General features: G+C 34.7%; 1 protein-coding gene across 1 annotated transcript in view; it reads left to right on the top strand.

Moving 5' to 3' along the window:
• LOC108742442 (espin-like) overlaps positions 1–12,065 on the top strand; it is a 90,024-nt gene extending 77,959 nt beyond the window's left edge. The window contains exon 5 of the mRNA XM_018477657.2: positions 11,759–12,065. Within this exon, the coding sequence (XP_018333159.1) occupies positions 11,759–11,827 (69 nt within the window). The 3' untranslated portion in view covers positions 11,828–12,065. The remainder of the gene's footprint in view (positions 1–11,758) is intronic.
• The last annotated feature ends 1,323 nt before the right edge of the window (positions 12,066–13,388 follow it).

The raw sequence follows: 13,388 nt of genomic DNA, 5'->3' as shown, positions 1-13,388 counted from the left end.
TAGGGTTGCCACCCGTACTTTATTATAAAGTATTGTACTCTATTTCGACTGTACATACGTTATACTTAGAAGACACATAAAGTACGCAAAAATACTTTATTTAAGGCCTTAAGTAAACATCGTAATTTTGTAAGCGATTATTCGAAATTCAGAGTATTTTTACAATCAATAATATTGCACAGAAAAAATAGTAAGCCATATTTACGGAACAACCTAATTTCCGAAATCTGTTCAAAGTAGTGTCACTTTTGCTGTCCGTTCCGGCCACTTCAGTATTTACAGAAAGAGTATTCTCTGTTATGAACACAAACTGACGGGACGACAGGAATAAAGCTTCATTAAAACTAATTAAAAATGAACTTTTAGTTTACTTAAATATTTGTTTGCCATGTTTAGAGGCTATTAATGTATTCAACAGCGACAGCAATTTGTTACTGGCTGCTTAGGTGTAACAAAAAATATGTTTTTAAAAACAAAAAATAAAATACTTTATTTTTATGCCGGGTACTTTTTTTTTTAACCTTTCAGTCGAGAAATACTTTATGTAAAGCCTGAAAAGGTGGCTACCCTAGTCTTAATATGAAATGTATCCAGTTGTATGGTTAGAATTAACTTTTTTAACAAATAAAATACCTAACTAAAACCCAAATCTTAAAAGGCTTAGAAGAATGATGAATTTTTAGCAATTTTGCCATTTAGTTGTATAAACTGTATCTAATATCGGTAAAACTTCCGAATCGCGGCTTTTTCGAAAATACAACTTTTTTTTGCTGAAAATGACGTAAAATGGCCTAATTATGAAAAAATTACATGAAATAATCCGGGAGAGGGCCTTTTTAAAGCTTTTTTGGCAAATTAATATTTGTAGATCACACGTCAAAGTTAACACCTCATTTTCATGCTCGCTACCTCAATTTTCATTAATAATTCAACTCCTGTAGTACGGGTTTTAGTTAAAGATGGTGTATTTATAAGAAACTCATAAGAAAACGACGAAGGAAAGGTGTTTTAATGCTTTTTTCGGTGCAAATAAGTGTTTAATAGGTATATAACCTTAAAAATTGCATAATCATTTATCACACGTTTTACCCTAATATCTGCAAGTCTAATTAAGTGGAAGGTTTATTTATTATAGTCGCCAATATACAAATACATTCATAGGTATAAATGGTCCAAGTTGGAAAAGCACACCAATATCAGCATATCGACAAGGGATATGAATATAAGTCGCCAAAAGGACATGTGTCAGTCCGTGGCCGAGCTCTTACGTTGGCGCCAACCCTGTCCAAAAGATGAGTTACGAACCGTGCTAATGACCGAGGGTAATCGGTGATAAACTCCACCTCCATATTTGCCTTGTCCCTCGGGCTATCATCCAGCTCCGGTCTCTCCTCACTTCCAACTCTAAATTAATGGCCTCGGTGGCTGACAGAAGTTTGACTTACGTCATTCAAGTCCGCTTGATTTATGTGGGTCACAGAAATAGGGTCCGGCGCATTCCTAATAGAGCGATTCTTCGAAAAATGAAAAGATACCTAATATTGGTTGTGTAACACTAGAAGGTTTCGAACGGTTCTCCCGTAATCTGCTGGTGGATGGCATTTTTTTGTCCAGTGGTATTAGTTGTAGTTAGTATCTGTGGCATCTTTTTTTTTTTTAACAAGAAAAAGGGCGGAATTAGTTAGACATTTCTACAGCTTCTGTTACAGTTGATGAATTAAGTTTATTTTAAAAAATTACCGTGTAGATATTATATTTTTCTCTAACAAAAAACGATGCTGTGATATTCTTTTCTTACTGGGGGAGTAACTTAGTTATATTTTTATGCTAATGTATGTAAAATTCGGTATTTTCAAATATAATATAGAACATAAAACTTCCTTACAAATAGGGGAGACCGGGGGTGGTTGGTCACAGGGACAGTGTGGTACAGATCTAGAAAATTTTCGCTACGTAACAAATTGCGTAGAGTGTTCCTCAGTTTGTGAAATCATCTAGTTCTCCTTTACCTAATTATAAAGTTTACCCCGAGAAAAACGACAAGGGGCTGGTTGGTACATTTGCACCGAAGTAGGTTGATATTAGATCAACCAACTCCAAGTCCAAGAATATTCCTATTTTGTTCCAATTTCGACTCTATGTGATTGATGGACCTGACCCGAACCCCGAAGGCATTGATGACATTAGGGTTGTTAGTGAAGATGCTAAAGCAATTGATCCTATTTTTGGAAACTAATATTCAGACGGTGGCACCCTTGGATGAATCTCAAGTGGTAATTCCGTCGACTCCAACAGAAATTTCTCGACATCGTACTCCAAATGACAAGATTCTCTATTTGCCTGGAGCAATATTGCTACCATTTGTCTCGAAAGTCATTACCAAATGCTTAGGCAAGAATAACTAATCAGAATAAATGCATTCTTAGTGATACCCCAATCAATTATAAACTTTAAAAAGAGTTGATCGAAGATAAAGGTAAGAAAATCGTTAAGGAAAGTATTGTAGGAGAAAAGATAGGTATTAGAAAGGGAAAGCAGCGCAAGGCGACATATTTCGCAGCTAAGGAAGTTTATTTATTGACAGCAGTGAGGACGAAGAAAAATTCATCTGCTCAGTGTCCTCAAATCATAACGAGCGTACAACATGTAAACTGTGGTCACATGAGAAATGCTGTGATGCTGGACCTTTTTACGTATGTCTGCCCTAATTGTAATTCTTTCAATTAGCTACTAATTTTGAGAATAAAGTTTAACTTAAGTACATTTTCCTTCTGTAATTGAAGTATAACATCCCCATAACATATCTATGTATTAGTATATGTCAAACAACATTACGGATAATTGTAGCACAATTGATTTGGCTCCAACCATAACCAAAAGAATTGGAGATACGCCTAAATGTAAAAAGTGTACCAACCAGCCCCAATTCTCTCTACATCTACCCTACACAAATTTTCAGTCTCTCCAGTCTCTCAGAGTCTTTCAGCGTCTCTCACAGTCTCTCAGTTATTGCCTAGGTGTTTTTATGGATCTCTCACAGTCTCTGTATGAAAGACTCGAGTCTCTCGTAGAAAGACTGGGATCTCTGAAATATGTTGAACTTAGAAAATTTTAACCATGTCTATCGAGACACCACTTACTGTGAGATTCGAGTCTCCCGTTCAGAGATTCGACTCTCTCGTTCGGAGACTGGATACGAAATGAGGATCTCTCTTAGTGGTGGACGTTGAATCAACGAACTAGTTTATTTAACCGTTTCTCCACCAGGAACGTTTCAACTGTTTTTCGTTAGTCAGTAAACCAGTTGAAAATTCAACTAGTTTAAAAATGTAACGCTCAGCACCAAAAAAAAAAACGAATTTAAACCCAATACGTTTAAGATTTATGATACCCTTCACCCTCGGTCAGTTATCTACTACTACTACCACCCAAGTCCCAAATAAAATTCCTGCCAACATATAGTTAGGTAGATATTATTGTATTATGAATTATGCTATTCTTGCTGTAGGAGATCCAAACAAGAAGAAATGTAAAAATCTGCAAGTTTGCCGTAACAGGTTTATCGAGTGACTAGTTAGGCGAAATAAATTAACTCAATAAATGAATAATTATTAATTAAATAGCAGATTTTGTGCTATTCTGTATTTTTCTTTTTTCATTAATGACTTAAAATCATTTAATTTATTAAACTGTATATACGTATTACAAGTATCATATTTTTAATTGATAAAAAATAATTTTAACTACTGTACTATACCTACACGTTGTCGCTAATTTAAATAAAAAAATGGTTTTTCTCATTTCTCTTTTAATAATATGAAATATTTAAAAAAGAAGATGAATAAATACGTCTGATAACAATTTATTATACTCTGGTCAGACCTAAACTTCAAAAAGTAAAAAATAGACCTATTACTTCTTTAAGAAAAGTAACCAAAACAACGTTGATCTATTAACGTTGAAACGTTAACTAGTTTATCAACTAGTTGACGTTAAAAAAAAAACGGTTTCGTTTCGTTGTCGGTGAAAACGTAAACGACCCACCCCTAATTCTCTCTATGAGCGACTCGAGTCTCTCTCGTTCAGAGACGCTAAACACTTTTTTTGACAGTCTCTCTTAGTGACACTAGAGAGACTCGATGAGAGACGGATACTCGAGTCTCGCTTTCAGAGACACTGAGAGACTGAACATTTTTATCTCGAGTAAGTTTAATTAACATTTATTTAGCACTTCAGATTATAATTTAATTAATAACGGGTATCCGTTATTTGTTTCCATTTGCACGTGGTAATTTTCTATCAGATAATGCCTTATGATAATGTCACATTTAATATGCTGTGTACGCGTGGGATGTATTAATTACGAGATGAATTCGAGTTGACGAGGTAGTACAAGAGTATTTCCGCATAGCTGGGGATGTGAGAACAAGCGCGCCATCCAACCGTCCATTCATCCCTCAATCCATCATCTATCAGTCGTTCTTTTATCTCACTCAATCCATCCGCTATATGTTGTTCCCCTTTCCTCGTGATGTGTGTTCATGCTCCTGGACCGATTCCCGTGTTAGCGACTAATTAAAAATGGTAGCCGACCATCCACCACCGATCCGCCGACAACGGACGTGGTAGTGTGATACCGGCAACGGGAGGTAAGGGAGCACGCAGGAAGTGGAAGCGGGGGGGGGCGTCGTAAATCAGTTTGTAGGTGCGCGGGGCTAATTGGGTTCCGTCTGGGTCTGGCGCCATGCCCGGGCACTCCCTCGTGCTGTGTACTGATGAGCAACGTAGTAACCCCTCGGTCATACAATGTTCACGACCACCATGCATACCATTCGGCTTCATTTGTTTATTAACACCTCAACTAATGAGAAATCCTATTAAAAAGGACTTCCTTTTGAATACATCTTAACAGTTGATAAGTCTTAATTACAAATATAATAATTGTAAGTACTGTTGTATACTTCTGACACCAAACAGTTTTTTATACGTGTATGTTGACACGAATAAATTCAAATCAAGATGAAGGAAGAGCGAAACAATCAACTGTAATTCTTTATTAACTAATTCTAAATTATACCACAAGATTAAACGGACAGAGATTCTGGCGATAGCAAAAATGACTGGCTGACTCACATTAATTTTACTAAGTTACTCACTTTCTAACTAACTACTATAACTGATAAGACGGAGGTTTTATACCGGTTTTAGTTTACCATTCTCTAGACGTCATGATCAAAAGTCTCTAAATTTCACTAATTATCAAAAGTTAAATATTACAAGAAATATCGAAGTTACACATTATTTCTTNCTATAACTGATAAGACGGAGGTTTTATACCGGTTTTAGTTTACCATTCTCTAGACGTCATGATCAAAAGTCTCTAAATTTCACTAATTATCAAAAGTTAAATATTACAAGAAATATCGAAGTTACACATTATTTCTTAAATGAATATAAACAAGAAGAATAAATGTTGTTGTCTCTAACAGAAATCGATGTTTGCTTATGTTTACTTAATTTTAGCTTAATATTTAATATTCCCAAGATAATGATTATTAAAGTTGCTGTACAGGGTGAACACAAATTGAGTTGGTATCTAACAGTACATAAAACGAGATAAAGTTGCAGGCTCCCCTGAAAAGAGGGCTATTTAACCGTTTTGGATTCGAGAATTGTTGATTGATTTGTGATCTAAAAAATACCTGATGATGTGCATCAGATTTTCTTCGTCGACTAGAGAGGGAGAGATAAATTCATTTAAAAAGAGCAGATATAATTTCAACTTTATTTAAAATGAGTAGTTTTGAAGTTATGATCTGTCTTCTTAAGTTTAATAATATACATAATTTATTAAAAATTATAATTCTATATAAATTGTTCAAAACCATAGCAATAAATTTAATTACATGCAATTCGTGTCTGCTTTAATAGGTACGCATAATTTTTGCAATTTTTGTCTCACATCCGCTACCAGTAATGATTATCATTCCTTAATTAACGCAAAAAGTTTTATGGGGACCTTCAGACATGTTTATTCTATTGTTTCAATTTATTATTTTCTTAAGCCGAATGCGTTACTTTATGTACGCTACCCGTAGATAGTATCTCATTTGTATTTAATTTAATTATCACTTCTATTTTACAATTAGCAATTTGTAAGCATTAAATAAATAATTAAATAAAGCTGTTTATTATAAGAATAACAGTCTTCAAGTATGTTATGTTGAGTAACGATCTGTAACAGACATCAGTTTCTACTTTTTATTTGAAGTTTTATATTTGATTAACGAACGGTATTTTCTTATTTAAAATGTACTAGATAGTTGTTTGCTTTGCTGGAGGAAAAATTATTGCTACTCCATCAAAAATTTTTGGAAAAATGAAAAAAATACAATATATACATACCTAATCACTTATTTGTAAAATTTGTTTGCTCTCAAGTAAGATTGTGTTATTGAGCTGTTTTGTAGTCAATAATACTTTAAATTGCAATCGTTTTACTGTTGTTCGACCTGATGCGTTTGGTTTCAGTTGTCTTATAATAACAAGATCAGAAATTACACTTGTTGGTTCGTTGTAATGTAAATGATTTCATTGTAACGACGACATAATTGGGCAAGGGGATTATTATTATAATCTTTTTCGTTTCTCCGAGAGTATTTTCAAACGGATTCGCCTCACTGAGTCCCCGCAAGGTAAATTTAATTGTAAGTTTATACATGTGATAGGTTTGCCCCTTAAAACCCATGAGGCAATCCTCATTTTAGTATAACCACTTTTATTGGTAGGATTTTCATGAGGAATTTACGGGGAAATCCCTATATCGGCATGCCCCTCATTAACCACATGAGGCCCGCACACTAGAAATTCTAGTGGGGTATGTCGGTCCACCCTGTAGATGTTTCATAGCTAGAAAATTTCCTAAAAGTTAATTATTCAATGTTCATCTTGGATGGAGAGATACGGCTGCACTTCTCTTACTAAATTCCCTAAACAAAAATTTTCAGTCTCTCTCCAGTGTCAGAGTCTTTCAGCGTCTCTGAGAGCGTCTCTCACAGTCTCTCAGTTATTGCCTAGGTGTTTTTATGGATCTCTCACAGTCTCTGTATGAGAGACTAGAACGATAAAATTATTAATTCAGAGATTCGAGTCTCTCACAGAGAGACTAAATGAATAAAACTGAAAAATTGAGAAACTCGAGTCTCTCGTAGAAAGACTGGGATCTCTGAAATATGTTGAACTTAAAAAATTTTAACCATGCCTATCGAGACCCCACTTATTGAAAGATTCGAGTCTCTCGTTCAGAGATTGGATACGAAATGAGGATTTCTCTATGAGCGACTCGTCTCTCGTTCAGAGACTGGATACGAAATGAGGATCTCTATGAGAGACGCTAAACAGTTTTTTTGACAGTCTCTCTCAGCGACACCAAAGAGACTCGATGAGAGACGGAGACTCGAGTCTCGCTTTCAGAGACTGAGAGACTGAACATTTTTATTTCGAGTCATTAAATTTAAAATGATTTTTACCGACAGCACCGTACCGTGTTTTCATGTTTTTATTTTGATTTTTATCCTAAATTTCAAAAATAGTGTGAATTAAAAGCGGTAATAACGCAGTGAACCGTACAATTTCTGACACTTTAACTTGCCGCTTCGGTAAGCATAGTAATTTTTCGGAGTAACGTGTATATTAAGCGTATATTGCTCAGGGTACTTTATTACATAATTTAAGCCACGATACGCGTTTGTTTCAGGATAAATTCCCATAGGGAATCACTACCTTCGGTGAAGTCACTTAATAGGTTGTACTTTATTAAAACTAAATTGCTTCTGCATCAATATTGTACTCGGCTTTGCTGTAAAAAAATGTAGATTATAAAGGCTAGCAGTGGCGTAGCCATCAAAAAACAGACAGTATACCTATTAGATTTTATTTGTCATTACAGTAGAATCCGCTTATAATGACATCGAAGGGAAATGACAAACACGTCATACTAAGCGGGCGTCATACAAAGCATAGTCTTAGAAAAGAAACAACTTTTTGGACACAACATTTTTGCATAAATAACAATAACAATACATACGTATTCTTGAACCATCAACTCGTCACTGAAAATCAAAAGAAAAACGAGCCACGCGCTACTAACGCATCAAACTTCCTTGCAGGAGCAGGAGTGGAAAGGGTCAGAAAAATGAGCGAAAATGTTGTTGTCCATCATTTGGGTCACTATAGCCGGATACGATTTATTGAGAATCAGTCATAATAAACGATATGCCGTTTTAAACGGAGTCATTATATCCAAACTTTCCTATAGAGAATTAAATATGAAGACCAAACTTAACAGTGCAATTACTTCATATTAAGCGGTTGGTCAATATAGGCGGAGTCATAATAAACGAATTCTACTATATAAATACGTAATATTTTTGTATTTACTGTAACTCAACATTATTTATTCCATTTCATCCTTTTTCTGTGTATTCAATTTGTTTTGATATTTATTGCTTCTGGTCGCGTATTTATGTTTTTACTGTGAAATTGTTTTTAAAAATAAATTGAAACAATCCGGGAATAAATAAAACTCTGTATGAAGAGTAGGAACGTGATTTCGTGTGTGTGCTCTCAGGCTGTGCGCGCCAGCCGTTTCATTCTCTCGATGGCGATAAACATCTTTCAGGACAATTTGTTTTCGTCAATTTGTCGTAGTATATCAACACGTTTGAGAGAGATTAATGACTGTTCTCTTCAAAATAATGAGCTTTATTTTCTTAAGAGTTTTAAACACAAATGCATTGTGTCCATCCTTTGGAAAAGAAAGAGATCCTTCTTGTTGTATTACCTGTTATTATTACCTATTATAGATATTTTGTATTTCATTTTAGAATTAATTAAACAAAATAATTCGAAGTGGTCTGTATTCTGTCGAAACTGCGAGACGCGGATCGCGATTTCGATCTTTTTGGATCTCATCAGCGCGTCGAAGGCAGCTCCGACAGAACGCAGACCAACCTTTACCTGCTGTCTTAACAGCGCGTTTTAGAAAATACCACAAATGGCGTGGTGAGCGCCATCTGTAGTACGATGCTACATTTGAGGTCCATTTAAAAATATGGATATCTACTTGCTGAAACGAATCCCGGCGTAGCTCACCTCAACGTGATAGGCACGTTACCATAATCGAACAAAATAATTCGAAGTGGTCTGTATTCTGTCGAAACTGCGAGACGCGGATCGCGATTTCAATCTTTTTGGATCTCATCAGCGCGTCGCAGGCAGCTCCGACAGAACACAGACCAACCTTTACCTGCTGTCTTACCAGCAAGTAGATATCCATATTTTTAAATGGACCTTGTTGGAGCATACGTAATCCTCAAATGTAGCATCGTACTACAGATGGCGCTCACCACGCCATTTGTGGTATTTTCCAAAATTAATTAGTTTATAACAAAATTTACTGTTAAGTTAAAGTTAAATTACTGATTCCCAAAAAATAACAAGTAATGTGCTACCAATATGTGAACTTTTTCAGGTGGAAAAACCACTTTATTAGTCGAAAATTTCAACGTTTCGCCCTTTGATTGAGGGTGTTAACAAGGAAACTGTCGAGTCAAAAAATAAAGTGTGTATTGAGTAACGTTGTACAATGTGGCGGTTTTCGAAAATGTTCAAAACTTTTAAAGAATAAGTTATTGTTAAGGTTATGTTTTAAATTTATTATCACTGCTATCAAGGAGAAGATTTTGTACTTTATTTTTTGACTCGACAATTTTCTTGAAAAAACCCTCAATCGAAGGGTGAAACGTTGCTGTTTTTTTTCTAGAATTTAAATCCCTAAAAGTTAACATATTTTTAGCACAAAATGGATCTGGAAGATAATGGAAATTAATGTTAAAAAATTGCTAACTGAGCTGGTGAAATGGTGAAACATTTTTATTTTTCATCTGATTTTTAATATTTACCGTTTATTTTGTTTTGTTGCTAATGTTTAATAGCATTATCAAATTCAGTTTTGTAAACGAGTCTGGTACAAGTAGTTATGTACTATTATTTTGTGCTTTTGTCACTTTTGTATTGGAACAGTTGCTATTGATTTATTCCTATATGGAAAATTGGGAAATACGTATAATACCCACCCTCAAACGTGCTTATTTCAAAAATAATCAACCACATGACTGATCAAACGGTTTGTGTAATATCATTATTAATAGTAACCGGTAATAAATCGTAGCGGGCCGAGAACGCAGCGAGCACATTATGTATTATCGGATCATTGATTGCCAATAATTGTTCGATTTGCACTGATTACAAGGCGAGCCGGCGGAAGCTGCGACCGCAAAATAAATGATGCCATCACGCAATACCAGACCGACGACAAAGATACTTAACAACTTAATAATAAGAAGACAGTAAATTGGGAGAAGAAAATTGAGTTATAAAAAGGTAACTGCGGCCTGCGGTCTTTGAATCCAACTTTTTTAATAGACTTGCATTAAAATTCTAGAAACACTTAGGGTTAGCAATATCAGATTATATGCAAGAGATTTTTATCTAAAAAACTGATGTGTTCGCCTGATTCTTAACTAACAAAAACAAGAACAGTCCACGATTGTGTGTAGAGATTTTTAAAAACCAAACGGTTTGATCACTGGCATATAGTGAAAGTTATCTGTAGGCATTAAAAAAATTTCTGTTGTGTTTCTCAGATATAGGAACAAAAAAAAACTTACTTATTTGTGTAAAATAATTCGAAGTGGTCTGTAATCTGTCGAAACTGCCAGACGCGGATCGCGATTTCGATCTTCTTGGATCTCATCGGCGCGTCGCAGACAGCTCCGACAGAACACAGACCAACTTTTACCTACTGACTTAACAGTGCGTTTTAGAAAATACCACAAATGGCGCGGTAAACGCCATCTGTAGTACGATGCTACATTTTAGGATTACGTATGCTCCAACAAGGTCTATTTAAATATATAGATATCTACTTGCTGAAACGAATCCCGGCGTAGCTAACCTCAACGTGATAGGCCCGTTCCCGTAATCGTATAATACGTAATCCTAAAATGTAGCATCGTACTACAGATGGAGTTTACCGCATTATTTGTGGTATTTACTTATTTGTGTTTGGTCTTGATCTCGCATATTGGGTTTTGATTTTAGTCTTGGTCCTCTTCGGTCAATATTGGTTTAGTTTTGGTCTTGTTCGTTTGGCCTTGGTCTTGGTCTTACTAGTAGTACAAAGACAGTCTTGGTATTGGTCTTGGGAAATTACCAATTTCGCGCATCACTTAGCGCTTATATCTGGTGTTCAAAAAGTAAAATTGATCAATCAAATTTCCAAACTATTATTGAACATCGAGAACAGAGCAGTTAAGTAATGAAGTCGTAAGGAGTTCGTGTAATTATTTAGATTGTTAACATGCAAACATATTACCCGTAACTCATAACAACTGTCACATCATCGGCAATCGATTATGAGGTCGATTTTAAATGAAATGGCGTTTTGATCGAACAAAATCCCGTCAATTAATTTAGTTTGTTTATTTAACAGCTGTTGAGATCTTTAAATGTCATTCGTGTTTCTCTTGGATCGGCGTTGACAATTCGGGAATGAAAATGATAGATGGCCTGTTACAATGTAATTACCCGTGTCCAACTGACACAACTACTTCGAAATTGATATTTTAAACAGATATATGCGTAATATTTCACGCCCTGTTTAGATACTTTTCTGATTCTTTTTTGTTTGTTTCAGGACCCGTTCACGGTACGTAGTTTAGGTGATGCCATCGTATCATCATCAATCATTTTTGACGGTTTTTAACTGTTTTTTTCGAGACCCTGAGGTCCCTTCCTGCCACATCTTTTACATCTTGATCCTTCAGAAAGTGGAAAATTCAGGATTTAAAGACGCTAAGTACAATCCTCTTGATGTAATCAATTTACGTGTTTTTTTTTTTTATTGAATCCTGTTTATGAACGTTAACTACAAAATCATGTTATTTTTCTATGAGAAGGAGGTAACCTGTTAATACGTTTAAGTTAGAAACAGTCGCAAATTATACAGGGGATCNTCAATTTACGTGTTTTTTTTTTTTATTGAATCCTGTTTATGAACGTTAACTACAAAATCATGTTATTTTTCTATGAGAAGGAGGTAACCTGTTAATACGTTTAAGTTAGAAACAGTCGCAAATTATACAGGGGATCTTTAAAATATCATAATTTATTGATTGATTGATAAATTAATATTGATATCAAAGTAGCATTCACTTTTGAATTAATTAATTAATATGGTTTATCTCTTCATCGTTTCGTTCGCTCAGGAAACAGTCAAACAGAATTTTCCTTGTTTTCTTTTTTTTTTTGAACTCCGATGGTCGTATTACAAACAACTTGTTGCGTGCCACGGTTTACTTTTGGCGGAATAAAATGATTAATACGAAGGTCAGAAAGTCTCTTTTAACGATCTCGCTTTTATGACCCGTTACTGTATTAACAGAACAATCTTTACATCAGTTTGTCACGATATATTATGAAAAAATAAAATGAAACTGTAGACACAAAGTTTTTAAATGATTTCATTAGAAACATCGGTTATTTAGACAGAAGTACAATTTATTTAATTAAGTAATTACTATGTTTTTTTTAACATAATGACCCCTTTAGGGATGTATGGTATGCTTGGGAAATAATACATTTATTGTATATACAGTGTAAACTGTTTATAACGTCACTCGATTTAACGACAAACTCCTTAAAACGTCGAAATTGCTTGACTTTGGTTGGTTTACATTGTTTTCTATACAATATTACACTCTATATAACGTCACGCTCACTCTATTTAACGACAACAATGCGGCATTATAAATCATTGAGCAGTACTTTCTAAGTTGCCGAAATAGATAAGAACTGCAGCTGTGTACGTTGTTGAAGAAGACGATCCTGTCCCTCCACCAAGCATCAAATAAGCACTTTATGCAGCGAAACTATTAAAAAAATACTTTTTATATAATCAAATTGATCCAGCAGTATCTCAAGATATGAGTAAGGTACGTAACAAAATACAATTAAAATATTGGAGCAGCAAAAAACATTAGACGAAGATAACAGGCTGTACGCAAATGTATGAATAATAATGTTCGTGTGCAAAATGTGTACTATATTGGTAAATGCATATTATTGTAGAATAGTAAAATAATATCTTTTATTTCTCTCTATTTAACGACCACTCTTTATAACGCTGAAAAATGTTCAGTCCCTTAAGTGTCGTTATATAGAGTTTACACTGAATTTCTTTCTCTGACTGTTGTCATTTCTTCATCTATCGTAATTTTTCTCCTAATCAAGTCATGACTTTCTCCATATTTTAATCCGTTCTTGAT

Source organism: Agrilus planipennis, unplaced genomic scaffold (genome assembly GCF_000699045.2).
Source record: "Agrilus planipennis isolate EAB-ADULT unplaced genomic scaffold, Apla_2.0 scaffold307, whole genome shotgun sequence".
NCBI lineage: Eukaryota > Metazoa > Arthropoda > Insecta > Coleoptera > Buprestidae > Agrilus > Agrilus planipennis.
This window is presented reverse-complemented; position numbering and strand designations above follow the sequence as displayed.